General features: G+C 31.5%; 1 protein-coding gene across 1 annotated transcript in view; it reads left to right on the top strand.

Annotated features, from left to right (window-relative positions):
- Positions 1–18,638, top strand: part of LOC111639898 (dynein beta chain, ciliary-like) — a gene marked incomplete at its 3' end in the record, with an annotated part of 67,815 nt that overhangs the window by 21,583 nt on the left and 27,594 nt on the right. Inside the window, exons 8-12 of the mRNA XM_023385848.1 lie at positions 6,544–6,936; positions 7,059–7,664; positions 7,855–8,100; positions 8,563–8,759; positions 17,540–17,786. Coding sequence (XP_023241616.1) covers positions 6,544–6,936; positions 7,059–7,664; positions 7,855–8,100; positions 8,563–8,759; positions 17,540–17,786 — 1,689 coding nt within the window. The remainder of the gene's footprint in view (positions 1–6,543; positions 6,937–7,058; positions 7,665–7,854; positions 8,101–8,562; positions 8,760–17,539; positions 17,787–18,638) is intronic.

Below are 18,638 nucleotides of genomic sequence, written 5' to 3'. Positions count from 1 at the left end.
TACAGTCGACCCCCCTATAACACTGTTGATTATTCCGTTTTATATGAATTCCATGTTGTACGAGTCACTTAGATTTTACAAATACGTGAGCCGTTCACAGCCCAGCATATGTATTTGTAAAATCTAAGTGACTCGTACAACATGGAATTCATATAAAACGGAATAATCAACAGTGTTATAGGGGGGTCGACTGTAATTATTTAATTTAGATATAACCATATTGGGCATAATGTATGTTGATAAAAATCTGGCTGTTGTTTTATTAGTTTATCAAATTGTTGTAAATGTTGTTATGATTATGTAATATGAGAAGATTTTTCCTGACAAACATTTTTAAAAATGTATTTCTGAAAAATTAAGTATTTCATACAAAGGAAGATAGTTGTGGTGAGAAAATATTGTGCTACATTGTTTTTGTTTATTGCATGTAGAATTTAGCTACTTCACATTAAGCATTCCTAGCACAGTAAGCATTGTGCTAGGAATTAGTAATAAATTCTCTGATAACATTAAACAAGAGCATATATTGATAGAGTAGTTATTAGAAGCCAGAGATAATTCTTAAACCATTGTAGACAACTCTGGAGTCACAGGTTACTGATGACAAGTTTTGTAAAATTTGCAATGAATACATTTACTGGTATATACATTTTTGTAAAACTTTTTAAATTTTATTTTAAATTTATTTATTTTATTAACTCAGCATATGATTTTACACTATCAATTTTACACTTACAATTACTATCTTTTACATTATTTTAAATAAGTTTAAAAAAAATTTTCTATTGGTTTTACTCAGAACCTTCATCAACTTTTTGTATAGTCTTCAACTGAAGAAGGGACTAGACTCAAAATGCATCTTGCAGAATAATTATGTCAAAGATTTGATTTGTCCATTTAAATGAAGTGCTAATTAATCAAACATCTTTACAATGCCCGATATGATTAAAGCTATCCATTGCCTAACTCTAATGCCAAATTGTCTATTAAATTATTAGTATTATAGCCATTTCTAGCCTGATAATATTCAGCTTTGGTAGATGGATAGCTCTAAATGAAGTGCATTCTTATATCATAAGTCCTTGAATTATTGATGTACTATATGATTTAGAAACACTATTTAATGAATAGGAAGCTTCAAGTAAATTATGGACATTTTAATTTTAGAATGTAACGTTTATTATAAAAATTAAAATTTGATAGAAACACTATTAACAAAATTACATAAATTGTATTAAAATTTTCTTAAATTGTTATAAAATTATAAAAATTTAATTGCTGTTAGATATAAAACAATTTTTATTTGGTTAATAATAATACTGTTTTTAATAATAAATAAATTTTTTAAAATTTATTTTAATATAGGTATTTTTTGATTAACATGATTAATTAATCCTGCAATGCTACCACATATATCAAAATCATGTTAATCAAATACAGTGGTACCTTGATACTTAATCAATCAAGACCTGCTACAAGAAATTTTTGGTTAATAACAAATATTTGTATTTTAATTTTGTTGTCTGTAAAATTTTCTATGATAAAAATGATTAACAAATTTAAAAATAAAATGAAACCATAGAGCTGCCTACCTTTGTCAGACAAAATTATACTTGATCTAGTTTGTTTTATTACTTAATGCATATGGAACAGAATCAGCATGTTGGTGACACAACTAAGATTTGTTACAAGTTACAAGTTTATTCGTTGATTTTTAACAAATTCTTCCAGAAAATTTCTTTTTGTCAATGGCTTTTGGACACCCTATATGTTTTATATCCTTAAGTTCAAAATTTTCCTAATGAAACTTTCAAAACCACATTTGACATGTCCAATGTCTAGCATCTCCATACACACTATGAGTATTTTTTAGCATTATATCCTTTATGAAACTTAAAAAGCATTATATGTCTGATATGCATTTTATATGCACAAATTTTGAGTAGATACTTCACATTTTGTTTATGCAAAATGTGAAGTAAAGTTTTAAAATAAATACTTCTAAACTAAACAAAGAATATAATATCACATTAGCCGTAACATGTTAAATTTTACAACTATAGTAATTAAACTATATATCTTTACCAGAAATTACCCTCAGCATGAAAATAGCAAATTCATCAATACTTTATTTGCTGAGAAAAAGATGTCTACATTAAGTAAAGACAGCTGTTAAAGTCACATTAATTAAAATGTCTACTGCATATATAAAAGGATTGCCACAATTAATTTCATATACAGTAGAGCGTCAATTTTCCGAATCAATTGGGGACTGGGGTTGTTCGTATAACTGATATTTCGGATAACTGATTTATGTACGAAAAAATAGTTTAACGTATCCGATGTTAAAATTTTTATCCGTTGCGTGTCGCTTCGCGTTGAATTTTCGTTGATGTTAAGCCTAACAAAGACTATTGTATCGTTAAAAAGTACGAACAAAATAAATATATTGAAAAATATGAAAACAATAAAAAATTATACTTCAGATGTTAATTTAGTATCAAAAACGTGAAATATTTGAGTAGCCCAAGACATAGCCAAAGATTGAAGCGCCACAGCACTGGTGAAAATTTAAATTTGCCGACTGAAATTCTTTCGGATGATTGACTTTCGGAAAATTGACGCTCTACTGTATTAATCAAATCCTGCATTAAGCAAGGGATGCCTGAACAATATATTTTAAAAAACTGCATTTAAAATTTTTAAAACTTATCATTATTTGAAAGAATGTATGATTTGAAACTTAACATGAATCATAGTGTAGGAGGTGTGTCTCTCAGAAGTGGACTTCTAAGAGACACACTTCCTATGTTATGAATCCAAACCACATATGTTGAAACATCTAGAACAGGTGGAAATTTACAAGGCTACCTACCATAATGCAGCTATAAATTTTTGAGACGTTGACTCCTTCCCCTCTGCATGGAAGTTGTTCTATGAACTGTAAACCCCTCCCCTCTCCTTATGGCACACATATTAATTATGTAACCCCTTCACACATGTTTGGGAATCCCTGGTGTTTTTTGTAGCAGTTTGCTTGCCTGACAATGCCCATTTAACACAGACAAAAACATTTGCACTTTGTGTTTAATTTTCTTGCTGGTATCTTAAGTATTTGTAGAGTGCATTTTTATGTAATAATAACCAGTTGTTAAGTAGCAGTTGTCAGATAAGTGTGCACTTCAAATTTTTAGTAATCTGATTTAGCTTAAACATTATTAAATTTCTTTATACCATCTGTTATATTTATACACAAATCATTTAGTTTTACATTACATTAGATACATTCCCTCAATGTTGCATATGTGGGACACAATGTTTCAATAATTTTTGGCTAATATATCATTTAAGTTAAGCTGAGTATAATTTTGTTACAAAGTACTCATAAATAGTCAAGTCACAATTTTCATATTTACACTTTTAATATTAAGTGGTGAATTTTAAAATATTTTTGATTAAAATAAGTTGATCATTTAAAAAAAACACTGTTTTGTAATGATTTTTGTACAATTCAAACAGAATTTGTATGCATAGATCAGAACTGTATATATTAACATAATTTATATATATATATATATATAAACTTAATACAGTGGGTGACTGGTAATGAACAAATAGGATAACAAACACTTTCGTGAAAGATTTTTATGTTTGGACAACGAAGAACACATCTTTGGATAACGAGCACCTCATAAAACAAACACAAGAAGAAACTGTGAGGGACGAACAGACCAACAATAAATTGTTATTTTAAATTTTAATTATTGGAAACTTTAATCGATTAAATTTGAGCGTTTTATCGAGTTAGGCTAAAAGCCATAAAAATTATTTCCCACGGAGTTTGTTCCTTGTTGAGTCGGATCAAGTTAATCAGGGATGTGTCACCAGGAACTTTTGATGGAGAAGACATATTGGACGTGCGACCGTTAAAGGCCATCACATGACCTCATGGAAAAAACCCAAGAGGAATGAAGAAGAGAAAAGAAAAAAAGACCCCGCGGTCAGTTGTCATCCAAAGTCCGCCCAACAAAGTCGTCCTCCAGGATTAAAATCGTGACCCAGGATTAAACCCGAGAGAAAAATTTGTGCTGGATTAAGCCTCTACACTCCTCCGTGCCTCCACACCAGTGAATGGACAAGATTCGGATCTAGTGTAAAGAACTGTCCATCGACAAGGTATTTATCAACCCGCGATTCGTTTGTAAACTCTCTCTCTCTCAACGGCTTAGTATAATTAAGAACGATAATATGCCCGATATCTCTGTATAGTATTTAGTTCGATTTAATTAAAATTGTTATTTATTTGTTACTATGGAGTCTGAGTAAGTTACTTTCTCGTCTCTCTCCTCACCTCTACTCCGAATCCAATCGCTCACCCGCTACCGCTCGCGAATCTTTAGGCTTAACGTCGCGATTTCCGAGTCCCCTAGAGACTTGGTGGTGTCATCCTGACAGGGCGCCAAAGAGGTGCCGACCCTATGGTCACAAAACGACATAAAATAATGAATACCAATTGGTCTTCCCTTGTCTTCAGACAACAATTCGGAACTTTTCGGAGTGCAGGAGACGTCGACATCAATGCTCAACCTGGTATATACTGATCGGATAGTATTCCTCCGAACTTTGAAACTCTCCCATGTAATTCCAGCCTTTTATTTTTCTGACAAAAACAATTCTTTTATAGTATTCACGAGACTGTCAGGCGGGCACTCGTTAAGTTTTGTATCAGTTTTTATTTTCAAAAGGTGAGAGTATAATAGAATATAATAGCAAAGGTAAAGAGTGGGCAGAAGATACCTAATGTTGCTGGGTACTATGGCGTGAACAGGTCTACAGTAAGCCGCAGTTCATTTTTTTAAGAAAAATACTATATAATCAAGAAGACTCAAGCAGCTAAAGGAGTAACAAAAATCACATTTGAGAAATAAAGAACATTGAAGAGCTCATAATTGAACCTGAAACTGATCTGACAACAGAAGAATGCCAAGAACTCTTGAGTGAAGAACAGCAAGAAACTCAGTGAGATGTTTTCTTCTGAAAAAGAGGATTAATGTCAATATCTGCTATTAAACATCTTTTGAAGAAGTGGGAGGATGTCAGAACAATGGTCTTAGAATGGCACCCAAACCAGGTTGAGGTTAATAGGATCTCTACAATTACAATGCTATTAATTACTTCTGAAAAATCTTGAAGAAGAGAGAAAAGAAATCGACATTAGACAGATTCTTTAACTCCCACAAACGGAAAAAAACACGACTAATAAAAATGCAAGACTGTGTATATATTTATTTTTATTATTACATATAAATAAACATAGTAAGAAAGTATATATTTTTTTATTTTTTGGGATTTTCAGAACGAATTAATCAAATTCCCATAAAAACCTATGGTAAATCGATTATAGATTAACGAATAATTCGGATAGTGAACAAAGTCTTTGAATGGATTATGTTCATTAACTGATCACCCACTGTATTTACAAGTTGATCATTTGCAAAATTCAAATATACATAATTTCATTGCAATAAAAATAATTTTTAAATTTTAATCAAATTATGCTGAGTAATCATCATGCAAAGAAATGATGATTACTCAGCATAATTTTGTGTAGATCTTATTCCTTATATCAACAGGTTTATCTGGAATCTCATAGTGCCACAACTTTATCCATTTTGATTTTTCTCCCTATACCTTGATAATAGCAGAAACCATTTTTGCCAGTATGTATCAAAGTTTTAGAATTAAAAGAATCAAAAAGATCATCCATTCGACATATAAAGTTAGAAGTAAAAGTTGTATCAAAGAGATAAATTAGACCCAATTTCACTCATAAAATGAATATTGATAAAATATAGTCTTTGGTCCATTTTGAATTGATGGATTTAATTGTGAGATTTGCCAACTGAAGGGAAGGGAGCATGTCAGTTTGACTCAATTCAAGCTAAATGAGAGATATGGGATAATATGTGTGTGATGGTAGACATATTGAAGTGAAGTATCTTTACAAATGAAACCTGTTTATTTAGAAATAAACTGGTAGCTTACAATTCCATACAAGGATGCTCCACTTAAACTATGATCTAAAGAGTTCAGTTCATTTTCAGCAAAGTCTTTCAATGTGTTGATGGCCCCGGGACATTGTTGTTATCAAGTCCAGCAACAGGATGGGCAATGGTTAGTCTGAGGACAGATGAACAGATGACAACATAGAAAAAGGGATGCACAGTGTAACCTCACAAACTTGGGAAAGGGAAATCTGTCATTTTTTTCTTGAAATTCACAGTTTGTAAAGAATTTTATCCCCAAGTTCCATATGTTGGAATGCCTGTCTTGGAAAAACAATCTAAAGGTGTATATTGAAAAAAGATTAGCATATCAGTTTGTAAAATGAACTGGTATTGATATAACACGAACATTCCAATATGTTGATAAATTGGTATTGGATTGGCATTAGTTACATCTTTGATTATTTTATATTAAAATTATTTAAATAATATTTAATTAAATTTTAAGATGAAGTCTAAGAAATTTATTCTTTTGCAGATTGAAAATTATGAAGATCTTTGGAAGGAAGTTGAAGCTCTTGATAATTATGTTATTCTAAAAGGATGGTTACGTGTTGATATGCATCGTTTCAAATATGGATTATTAAATGTTATTAGAAAATGGGGTCTAATGTTTAAGACTCATTTAGCTAACAATTTAACATCAAGTTTAAATGACTTGGAAAATTTTTTGAAAGATTCTGAAATAGGATTGTCACAACACATAGAAGAAGGTGATTATACTACTCTAGTCAGTGTGTTAGGATATCTAAAGGCAGTGAAAGATCGTCAAGAAATAACTGATGAAATGTTTCAACCATTACAAAAATCTGTGGAATTACTTCAAAATTATAAACTACAAATATCAGAAGATACACTTACTAAACTACAGGTTAGCAAATATATTATAATATGAATATACTTTTTACTAATTATATACTTGTATATAAAAAATAAATTTATGACATGATGAATATAAAAATATAAAATTTTATAAAGTATTTTATTTGACAGGATCTTCCAGAACAATGGACAAAGATTAAGAAAAAATCAAATCTTGTTAAACAATATCTTCAACCACTTTTAACAAAAGAAACTTCAAATGTTCGACATAAATATGCCAAGTTTGAAACAAAACAAATTGAATATAGAGAAAAGTTTTTACAATCTTCAGTATTTTTGGCTACATGTGAAATTCCTTTAGAGATATGTGATGAACTTGATAAAGATATAATACAATTAAAAACTGAAATGGAACAATTAAATAGTCATGCTGCTTTACTTGAAATCAGCCCACCAGAGTTTAAGCAACTATCTTTATGTCAGAAAGAATTGAACTTGCTAAGAAATGTCTGGAAATATACATTAGAATTAAATGATATATTTCAAACTTGGAAAAAAACACCATGGCTGAAAGTTGTTGTGGAGGATATGGATTTGGAATGCAAAAAATTTAACAAAGAAATTCGCTTTATGGATAAAGAAATAAAAGGATGGGATGTATATAAGGATTTAGAAGCTAAAATAAAAAATATGATGATTTCTCTGAGAGCAGTAGGAGAACTTCAAAATCCAGCTATTAGAGAACGTCATTGGTTTCAATTGATGACAGCAACAAAAGTTAGTTTTTTTTTGTTGATATTTTTACTATTATCTATATTATATATTTTAACATTAATATATTATATATATTATTACTGTTATATATTTCCTCATATTTTTTGATAGTGCAGTAATTTTCTAAATTACTAATAATTTATATTTTAATTCTTGATATGACATTAATTTTCATTTTCATGTTTATCGTTAGGTAAAATTTGTAATGACTTCATCAACCACATTAGCTGATTTGTTAGAGTTAAATCTTCACAAATATGAAGAAGAGGTTCATCAAATTGTTGATAAAGCAGTTAAAGAAATGGCAATGGAAAAAACTTTAAAAGAATTAAATAATACATGGCAGAAAACAGTGTTTGAATATGAGATCCATCCAAAAACAGGTTGTACATTAATAAAACCATCAGAAATTCTTATTGAAACATTAGAAGAAAATCAGGTAAGATAATATTACAAAAATCTGGATTTCAAATGATAATTTATATAAAACTATAAATAAATATTTAGTTAACAAAAAAAATAAGAAAAAATTAAAAATTTTAAGATGATTAATAAAATTTGTATACTTTAATAAATTTTAGTTTAGTTTAATAAAATGAAAATGTTTATAATTACTTTTTTCCTCCTTGTCATGTATACTTTATCAACAAATGCTTTTCACATATCTACTTAGATGTATAATGTAGGGAAAAAAAATCGCATGTGCATAGTTATGAAATGAACAACAGCATAACAAGAGGAGTCATTTAGTAATGATATTTGAGTCTGCTATCTTATTGATTAATTGTCAAACTATAAAGTTTGATAAAATTGAATTTTTGTTTCTTTTCTAATATTTGTATTACCATATTGTTTTTAATTATTGTTTGTAACAATGACATATATATTTTTTTAATTACAGGTGATATTACAAAACATGTTAACATCAAAACACAATGAATACTTTTTATCAGCTATTGCAGAATTTCAAAAAAAATTATCAAATGCTGATCAAATTATTAATATTTTATTTGATGTTCAAAGAACTTGGTGTAATCTACAAAGTATATTTATTGGGACAGAGGATATTCGTATGCAACTCCCTCAAGATACTGCAAGGTTATTTAGTGGAAATTTGAAAATCTTTTATTATTAATTTTCTTTAGTAACTTACATAAATTATTCCTTATGAAATTCAAATTTCTAGACGCTATTTTATTTTTAGATGGAAAATTTCTGCTTTATTTTTTTAGATATAAATGTTTTTCTATGTACATAGATTTTATGGAGATGTAATATTCAATTAAATCTAAGAGTATAAAGTTTTAATATTATATAAATATTAAAATTTTATATAACTTCTGGAATCAAGTTAAATTTCTATTATTAGTAATGTGAAATCAAAGTTGTAACTAACAATGAAGTCAGTTATAGATAATAAATTATATTCAAATTCAAATTAATATTAAATAATATTACTATTTAAAATTATATAAGTATATATATACTTATAATTTTAATATAATATACTTAACACCATGTTTAATTTTCTGAACAGTCATGATGTCCCCTATCCGTAGGTAACAGATTATCCACTCTTTATGCCACATCCTGTATAATTAATTTTTATGAAGAAATATGCAGAAAATTAGTTCTTACATGTGTGACAAATGCTACACTTTCATCTTAACAGTTCTAACAAGCAACTAATCTTGGGTTGTATGCATCATCACTTCCTAGAATGGGTCAAAACACACCCAGTTGTTAGTCGTTAGCCACGATGATCAGACCACATGTATAGTCTTTTCAGTGTAGACAATAAACTTAGTTGTGTTATAACTTTTGTCTCATTTGTTTTATCATGCATGGTGACAAAAATAAGACAACAATAGTAGACCCACTACATTTGGTAGTGGGTCTACTATTGTTGACTAGAAATGTAATTCAAGTAAGAACAATGGAATCCATCTTTTGGGAACCTTCATCAGGAATGTCGTTCCTCTTTTCTCAAAAGACCTCAGTCATCAGATTATGGCTGAGATTGGTATAGTAAACATTCCTCCATACAACTTTTCTGACCCAACATGAGTGTAAACTTTCGTATTGGTTCCACATGTGCAAAAGCACATTTGCATTAGGATCCCCAAACTATGACTACAGAAAGTGCAACATAGTTCAATTATGTAGTGGTTCATTTACCATTGTAAGTTGCATCAATGTTAGAGACATTATCTCTCCAGACTGTACTGACTAGTGATTGCAAATTTACTGGGTATTACATTATCGGTAATTTGGTAATTATGTTTGGGATTACCAGTTTATTGGTAATTTACCAGTAAATTTGTATTAACAAATGATTTAAAACGAAACTGAATTACTAACAGAATTATTGGACAATGATTTTCATGTTTTCTATCAGTTTAGACCAGTGTTTCTCAATGGGGGCAATATCGCCCCCATGTGGGCATTTTTCCATGTTGAAGGGGCAATTAGTAACAATTTATATTTTGGGGGGGGTGAAAAACAATTTTCTGGGTGATATAGTAAAACATTATATTAAGAATAATTAGATATTTTATTCGTTACATCGTACAATAATTAAACAAATAACATTATACTAGTCACTAGTCTATTCAATGCAGTACGAATTTGACGTTAGCCTTGGCGCTGGGCATCGGAATTTTGTAATGAAGGGGGCGATACTACATAACGGTTTTATTGAAGGGGGGCAACAATTCATTAGAGGTTGAGAAACACCAGTTTAGACAAACAACATTCTTGTAATAGCAATTATTATGACCCACTTTTAACAAAAGAAACTTCAAATGTTCGACTTTTCTATATTTTGAAAGTAGGCTCTTAAAAAACAATACATTTAGGCTCTTGTCATCTAATCTAGATCTAATTTTCGTACAAATGGCAGCTGCATTAGAAAATGCTCTCTCAAAATCAACACTAGTTGGATGTACAGTAGAACCTCGATTATATGCCCCCGATCAACCGACCCCTCGGTTAACCGACCGTCCTAGTCGGCAAATTTCAAATGTCCGCTAGTGATGTGGCGCTACAATATTTGGCTATGTCTTGGCTACTTTAATATTATTTTTACGTGTTTTAGCTGGCAACACTCATTCGACCATGAAAGGGAGCCAGTATTTAAACGAAGCTTAATTTTCTAATTTTTAACGATACAATAGCGACGATTATTATTTTAAAAAATTTTTGTTAGGCTTAACATCGATGAAAATTCAACGCAAAATAGGTTAATAGCGATATCCTAATATACTAATTACATGGGATATAATAATATACTACACTAATAATGGATTTTTTCATACTTTTCGGTTATCCGACTTTTCAATTATCCGACCAACCCCAGTCCCCAATTAGGGCGGATAATCGAGGTTCTACTGTACTGTCATTAGAACATTGAAAACCTTTTTAAGATACATTCCGTGTATTTTTTGCTCTAAGAAATAATTCATTTCTTTCTTAACTATATCTTTCACACTTTTAAACTTACTTATATTACTGTTATCAGTGTCTATGCTCGTTTTATGTTTAATGAATAAGTCCAATTTCTCTTTCATTGTTAAAATTGTTCATTGTTTTCATTGTTGACATTTCTATTGTGTACTTTGTTCTCGCATTGATGTGAGAAGTTGGTGTGGTAAGAATGAACACTTCTCACTAGAATCTGAGTCTGAACTAATTTCAGAGACATCCACAAGTCATGATTCATTTTCATTTTCTGATAAGTGCTTCATTGTTTCTATAATCCTATTCAAAATTATATTTTTGCTAGCATTATTGGATATTTCATGTGACTTATATTTGTTCAATTTTTCTGGGTTACTTTCCTGTATTATACTCCAAAAATGGGTCTTGATTTTGGAGTATAATACAGAAAATCAAGTTATAAAAAAACTAGAAAATTCCTTTTAATAACCTTAAATTACAAATTGAATGACCCATCATCACCTGCACAGATTTCTCATTATGGTATGGGAGAGATAAAAAAGAAATCTGCTTCCCACAGTATTTCCCATGGGAATTTTAGGAAAATAAATATCAGGTTAATTAAGAGGATTTTTAACCAAAATACTGGTAAAAAATTAATTACTGATAAATTTACCGGGATATAATTTTCTTAGTTTACCAGTATACCGGTAATGCAATCACTAGTACATACAGTCACATAAAGGTGGACTTATCAAACAATCTGTCAAATCATCTCAACAGGAGTTACAAAAAACTATTAGCCGGAGAACAACTAGGAGATCATAAACCCTCCAAATTACTTTGTATTTTAAAGCATTGGGCAGAAAATTTTAAAATTCAGGACACGGTTATGTTAGAATTATTCACACAGAACTTTCCGACTTCCATCCAGTCTATCCTAGCTACCATTACTCCACTCAATGTGGACAAAGCAGTGGAAGTAGCAGCCTATTTGGTGGAAGTGATGATAGTTTAGTATTGCAACCAGCAATGATAGCTTCAGTGTCGCAACCAGAGAAATCCAATACAGTAGAGTCCTAAAAACTCAGCGCAAGCTGTTATCCTCCCTTCTTTCTGCAAACGATGATGGTCAAGGTCTTATCCAGAACCTAAAGAAAATTAACCTATTGGATGTTGTTGGCTGGGTGGTGGATGCCTGGAATGAGTTAGAGTCATTAACACTAATTTGTTCCTGGCGAAAACTCCTTGATCATGAGGGAAATGAGTTCATTTAACATGATGATGCAGAAAATGTAAACTTACTCAACCTCCTGAAAAGAGTTCCTGGATGTGCAGAAGCCGATGAAAATGACATCTAACAAGACATTATGTCTGATGCATAATGATCAGAATGATACCGAGCAAGACATTATGTCTGATGAAGAAATTACTGCTGCTGTCACAGTTAATGAAAAAATGCCAGAAAATGATGAAGACGTTGACGTTGAGGACTCCACTGTACAAGCTCCTAAAATATCACATAGTGAGGGACTAAAGGCTGTTGAAACCGCCCTTCAGTATTTTGAACAACAAGGTGCGTTGGACTTACTGTTCCTTCATCATCTTTGTGATGAAGCAGCAAAACGCGGAGTGCATTGCAGAAGACAACAGGACATTATGCATTTCTTTAAAAAAAAAAGTAGCCAGTTTTTGCAAAGTCAGCTAGTTAATTTTCATTATAGACAGCTTTATGCCTCATAAAGTATTTTTCTGAGGTCTGTCTTATCAGGTAAATTACTGTACACAGTGTATTCATTAATTTTCATTTTCATGTATTAAAGGCTCTATGCCTTCATAAAGTATGTACTTTTCCTTTGTTTAAGGGTATTTGGGCAGTTTATTCTCTGTTGTATTCTCAAACAAACAATACATACAAATACAGTATAGTATTTTCTGAGGAAACACTCGTACTTATTTTTTTTTTAACCCTATTCCTGATAACCCGGTATTTTCACAAACTCTGCAACTCTTCGGTCCACATTAGGCCGAGTTTTTGGGACTCTACTAGTCGAAATAGACAAACTCAGCAAGCAAATTGACAAACTCATGCATGCACATTGAGATTGCAATGACTAAAGGTGGAACTTATCAATTTTCCTCCATGCTCTTGCAGTAATATAGGACACCATAACAGTTCAACCCATAGCAGTATCAACAAGTACTGCTGGTATCACAACCATTTTGGCACAAGGCACAAAAATGTACTCTGTATAACTTTTCAACAAATGAAAGTGGTGAAACATAGTGGTGACATGCACTTTGCTGGAACAATCTCATCACCTGTTCATTCTAGACAAGAGAATGAATGTAAACTTTCTCATTGACACATATTCCAATGTATCAGTTTTTCCAACCTCTTTGTCAGAAAAGAAGGGTGCATCTCAAATGAGGCAACAAACACAACTGCAATTCATGTCTATGACCAATAAACACTCACTCTCAATTTTTTGACTAAAGAAAATTTTTCATTGGAGAAATTCCTTATTGGCAACATGTCAATGGCGGTAATAGGTGCTGAGTTTGTATCATTTTCACCTGATACCAAATCTCAGATGCAAGTGACTCTTAGATGTTCAGACACAAGTAAACTCTCCAGGCAAATTATTAGAAACCTTCATCCATTCCATTAAGGTAACAACTGGCAATATTTCACAAGATATTAGAAGAATTTCATCAACCTGTGAAACAATGTTGTACATCATGTAGAAACTGTCAGTCCATCCGTAACTGTGAAACCACATTGCCTAGTACCTAATAGACTTAAAATTGCCAAGGCTGAATTTGACATGATAGCTCTCAGCCATATGCAAACATCAAAAAGCAATTACTCATCACCACACCACATGGACATCAAGAAAAAATAGTTCAGATTGGCATTCCATGGGCAATTATCACACCCTAAATGCACAAATCATAAAGGACAAATGCAGTGTTCCAAACATCAGAATAGTATGGAACATGAATCTTCTTACTCACAGATTTAACCAAAGCCTATCATCAAATACCCATTTATCCATCACACATGCACAAAACAGCTATAATGACACTGTTTAGTCTTATTGAGAGGACTAGGATGCAATTCAGATTGTGCAATGCATCTACAATTTTTTAATGGTTTATAGATGAAGTAATCAAAGGAACTCCCCTTTGTATACGCTTTTGCCAATGACATACTAATAGCATCAGGCTTTCAGGAATAACACATCTTGCATCTTTGCATCTTATTTAATGCCTCCAAGAGTATGGGTTGATCATAAATCCATCAAAATGCACTTTCAGCATACCATTAATAGAATTACTCAGATTTAAGGTTTCAAGAAAGGGTCTGGAACCATTCTCTGAGAGTCAGTCATCCAAGAATTTTTCAAACCCTCATCTCTTACTCAACTTAAACGGTTTTAGACATAATGAATTTCTACAGGTGTATTTTTTGAGTGGCACACATCCTCACCCTGCTAGTCCAGCTGCTAGAAGGAAAAAAGAATGGGAAACATATGTCACCTACTTGGAAAACAGACTTCTCATCACCAATCATACTCATTCAGCAGCATATCATCCCCGATCAAATAGATTAATAAAAAGATTATACAAACATATGAAGACTGCTAATAGCATACAAATCCTCCAAATGGACTGATGCTCTTCTGGTAGTTTTCCTAGGTATTCGTTCAGCATTTAAAGCTAATAGAGGCACAACAGCAGTTGAAGTAAAACAGCAGCCTTGTTAAAATTACCAGTTGATATCATCAGCCCTGACACCCCACAAATTCTTTGTGAATCTTTCAACAGTCAACTGAAACACCACGTGGCTAATCTGAAACCACTAGCAACCTCTACTCATTCCACAGATAAAATTTTCATTCATCTAGAGCTGAAAGAATGTACATATGTTTTATTAAGATTCGACATAAATTGACCATCCCAACCACCTCTTCACCAGCCTTAATCAAGTCTACAGAAACTACTAGAAAAACATGACAAAACAATAGTAATTGACATCCAAGGTTGCAAATCCATTGTCTCTATTGACTGAGTAAAACCAGCATATATCTTACAAGATGAATTACATCAGCAATCTAATATCAAACTCATCCAGTCAAGACCATCACAGACACCATTGTCATCTGCAACAGCCACAACAAAAAACTGGAAATAACCTGAAAACATGACTCCGGACCATCACAAGATCAGGCATTCATGTTCATTTTCCTAAAAGACTAATGACCATAATAGAACATTAATTAAGCAACTTATTACACATCAATTGTATCACTCATCCCTCACTGGGAATACTCTGTGATGAACCCTACCTCCCTCGTCTTAACCATTGTGATAACATGCAACAAACCTCAGATGGTATGAGTCATTACTTTCTAGAACATGCTGAACACACCCAGTTAATAGTCAGTTAGCCACAACAACACCATGTGTAGCCTTCACAATGAAGACAATAAACTTAGTTGTTGTGTTATAACCAGGGCTGTGGAGTGGGAGTCGGAGTCGTGGAGTTTTGGTGTTTTAGGCGGAGTCGGAGTCATCAAAAAATCCGCCGACTCCGACTCCTTTTTACCTCCCAACTTATAATGTATATAAAACGGAAAAGTATTGGAATCATGTCAAATTTGACCCTCCAGGTTTTTTTCTGCAAATCTACATGTTTGGAGACCTCCCAAATCCCTCAAAAAAGTCAATAAAAGGGGAAAAATTCCCATGCATGTGTGTGTTGACGTCTAATTTGTTTAATTTCTTTATTTTCTGTTCTGAGATATTAAACAATATTTCAGAATGAGTAAAGTTTAAGAAACAAAATGTGGCACTGTGGCTTGTGTATAAAGGGGCATTAATACTATTAAATTTTGGTTCTTAATTAAAGGTCAACAGGATGAAGACATAAAAGGGGTCATGTGTCATATCTCTTAATGAATATTTTACTTGTTTACGTTCAAAATTAAAACAAGAAATAAAACTCTCTCTACCTTCAAAGTAAGCTTTTTTTGTTATTTTATAATAGTACAGTAAAACTCGTTAAGATGTTCTCGCCTAAGATGTTAGAATGTATATGGGGACATGATTTAGTTCAACCACTTTGACGCTTAATAACTAACTCCTGTGGCTTCATCTGACTCTGATTCTGACCACTCTGACCACAGAAATTATTAGGCTTCAAACAGGGTAAACAAAATTAGGCCCCTCACACACAGTCTAACATCAACACATATAGAAAAAAAACTCAAATCTTTTGCATATCTCGAAATTTTGTCCAAAAATGTAAAAATTTGGAAAGGGTCATTTTTCGACCGAGTGCTACACTTTTCTTCTATATAACAGCCGGAAAAGTAAAAATTATTGAATACATATTTATATATTACTTAGAGGAGTCTTTTAGTGTTGGAATAAAATGTTTCTATGTTCTATCTTTATTAGAACTCTATTTATTGAATCTTTTATTCTGAGGTCATGTGATGACATCAGAATTTCTGGGTCTCTTTCGGTAACAAGTCTGCCCCTAGTCGGAGTCGGAGTCGGATGTTAAGGAAGAATCGGAGTTGGAGTCGGTAGATTTTTACATGACTCCACAGCCCTGGTTATAACCTTTATCTCACTCATTTTATCATATGCAGTGACAAAAATAAGACAACAGTAGTAGAACCACTACATGTGTTTATTTTCTAAAAGTAAAATACTTTTATGTATTTATAATTTATATTATTTTATTAATAATTTTAATTATTTATTTCATTATTTTTAATTATTTATTATTTATTTAATGATTATTAATAATATTTATAAATGTAATAATTTTGATTATTTGTTTGAAAGAAAAACTACATAGACACTGTCACGTTTCAGAAATAAACTATGTTTTTCTTGCAAGTAATGGTAGGAAAAGTTTTGTAACATAATGCCATCTATTGGAGAAATAGTGAAATATACATTTAATGACAGCAAATGCATCAGAAACATTAAAATAAACGTTTCTAGACCATTTTTTACAATGAACATGACATACGTAAAAGCCAAAAAAGCAATCACGGCATATGAATGTATTGGATGTGACAGTGTCTGAGAAAGGGCTAATATGTTTTGTGTGTCTGCATTAGATGTTATATATAATTGCCAAATATAATTCATTAGTAACTTGAAAAACTCTCCATTTTATTTGCAAGTTATATTAAAAACTTAACATCTAATTAAGCTAAGAATAACTTTTATAAAATAATGATTAATTTTAATTTGGGATTATATGAAATTTATTAACATTAATAATTATTTATTACTAAATTTGACTGTATACAGTGATTAAAAAATTAATTCAAATTTATTTTTAAATTAATTATTTTTTGTATCAAAAAAAATAATTTATAAATTATTCAAAAATCTATTTCCTTTATTTTTAGATTTGATGAACTTGATCAAGAATTTAAATGTTTATTACAAGAATTAATGAAATCAGCAAATGTTATCACAGTAACAAGTCAAAAAGGACTTTATGAAAATTTGGAAAAATTGAAAACTGAATTAACTCTTTGTGAAAAAGCTTTGGCTGAATATCTTGAAACAAAACGTCTTATATTTCCTCGGTTTTATTTTATTTCATTTGTTGATCTTCTGGATATTTTGTCAAATGGAAATTCTCCAATTTTAGTTAGTAAAAGTTTTATTATTATTATTATTATTATTATTATTATGTGTTGGGTTTAGTGGGTTATACTCGGTACACACCGGTGGCTGTGTACTATGCCGGACCAGAGTCAAGGCATAGCAACCAAAACAAAACTAAAATTAAATGTGTGTGTCAGAGTCAGTGTCTGTATTAAGGAATTTCCTAACAATATGGCATGTATTCAATATAGTGGCCTTCTGTAGTGTGATGTATGTATTTCTACTCAATTGTAATGTTCCCAGGCTTTTGTGTAGTGTGTGTGGTATCACACCTGTACAGGAGAGAACGACAGGTACAATAAGCACCCTATCCATCCTCCACAGATGCCTTATTTCCTGGGCGAGTTCTGTGTACTTGCTAATTTTTTCAGTGCATGTGTTTTGTACATTGTGAGTGTTTGGAATGGCTATGTCTATAATGTATGTGATTTTATTGTGTTTGTCAATGAGTGTGATGTCTGGTCTGTTGTGGTAAATTGTTTTATCTGTGATTATGGCTCTGTCGTAATACATTTTGTGCGTGTTATTTTCCAATACTGTCTGTGGAATATACTTGTAGTATGGTTCGTGGATGTCTGCCAATTTGTGTTTCTTTGCAAGCTCTTGGTGTATTATATTTGCTACTTGATTGTGTCTATGTAAGTAATCTGTCTGTGCCAAGAGCTTGCAACCATAAGTGATGTATTGTATAGTTTCTGGCACAATGTGACATTTTCTGCATGTGTCATTTGTGAGTGTTGTATCTTTGAGTATGTGTTTTCTGTAGTTTTTAGTATTTATGACCTGATTCTGTATGGCAATCATGAATCCTTCCGTCTCCCCAAAGAGGCATCC

This window comes from Centruroides sculpturatus, unplaced genomic scaffold, assembly GCF_000671375.1.
Source record: "Centruroides sculpturatus isolate CEXI.00-Female unplaced genomic scaffold, Cexi_2.0 scaffold1195, whole genome shotgun sequence".
NCBI classification, from domain to species: Eukaryota; Metazoa; Arthropoda; class Arachnida; order Scorpiones; family Buthidae; genus Centruroides; species Centruroides sculpturatus.
This window is presented reverse-complemented; position numbering and strand designations above follow the sequence as displayed.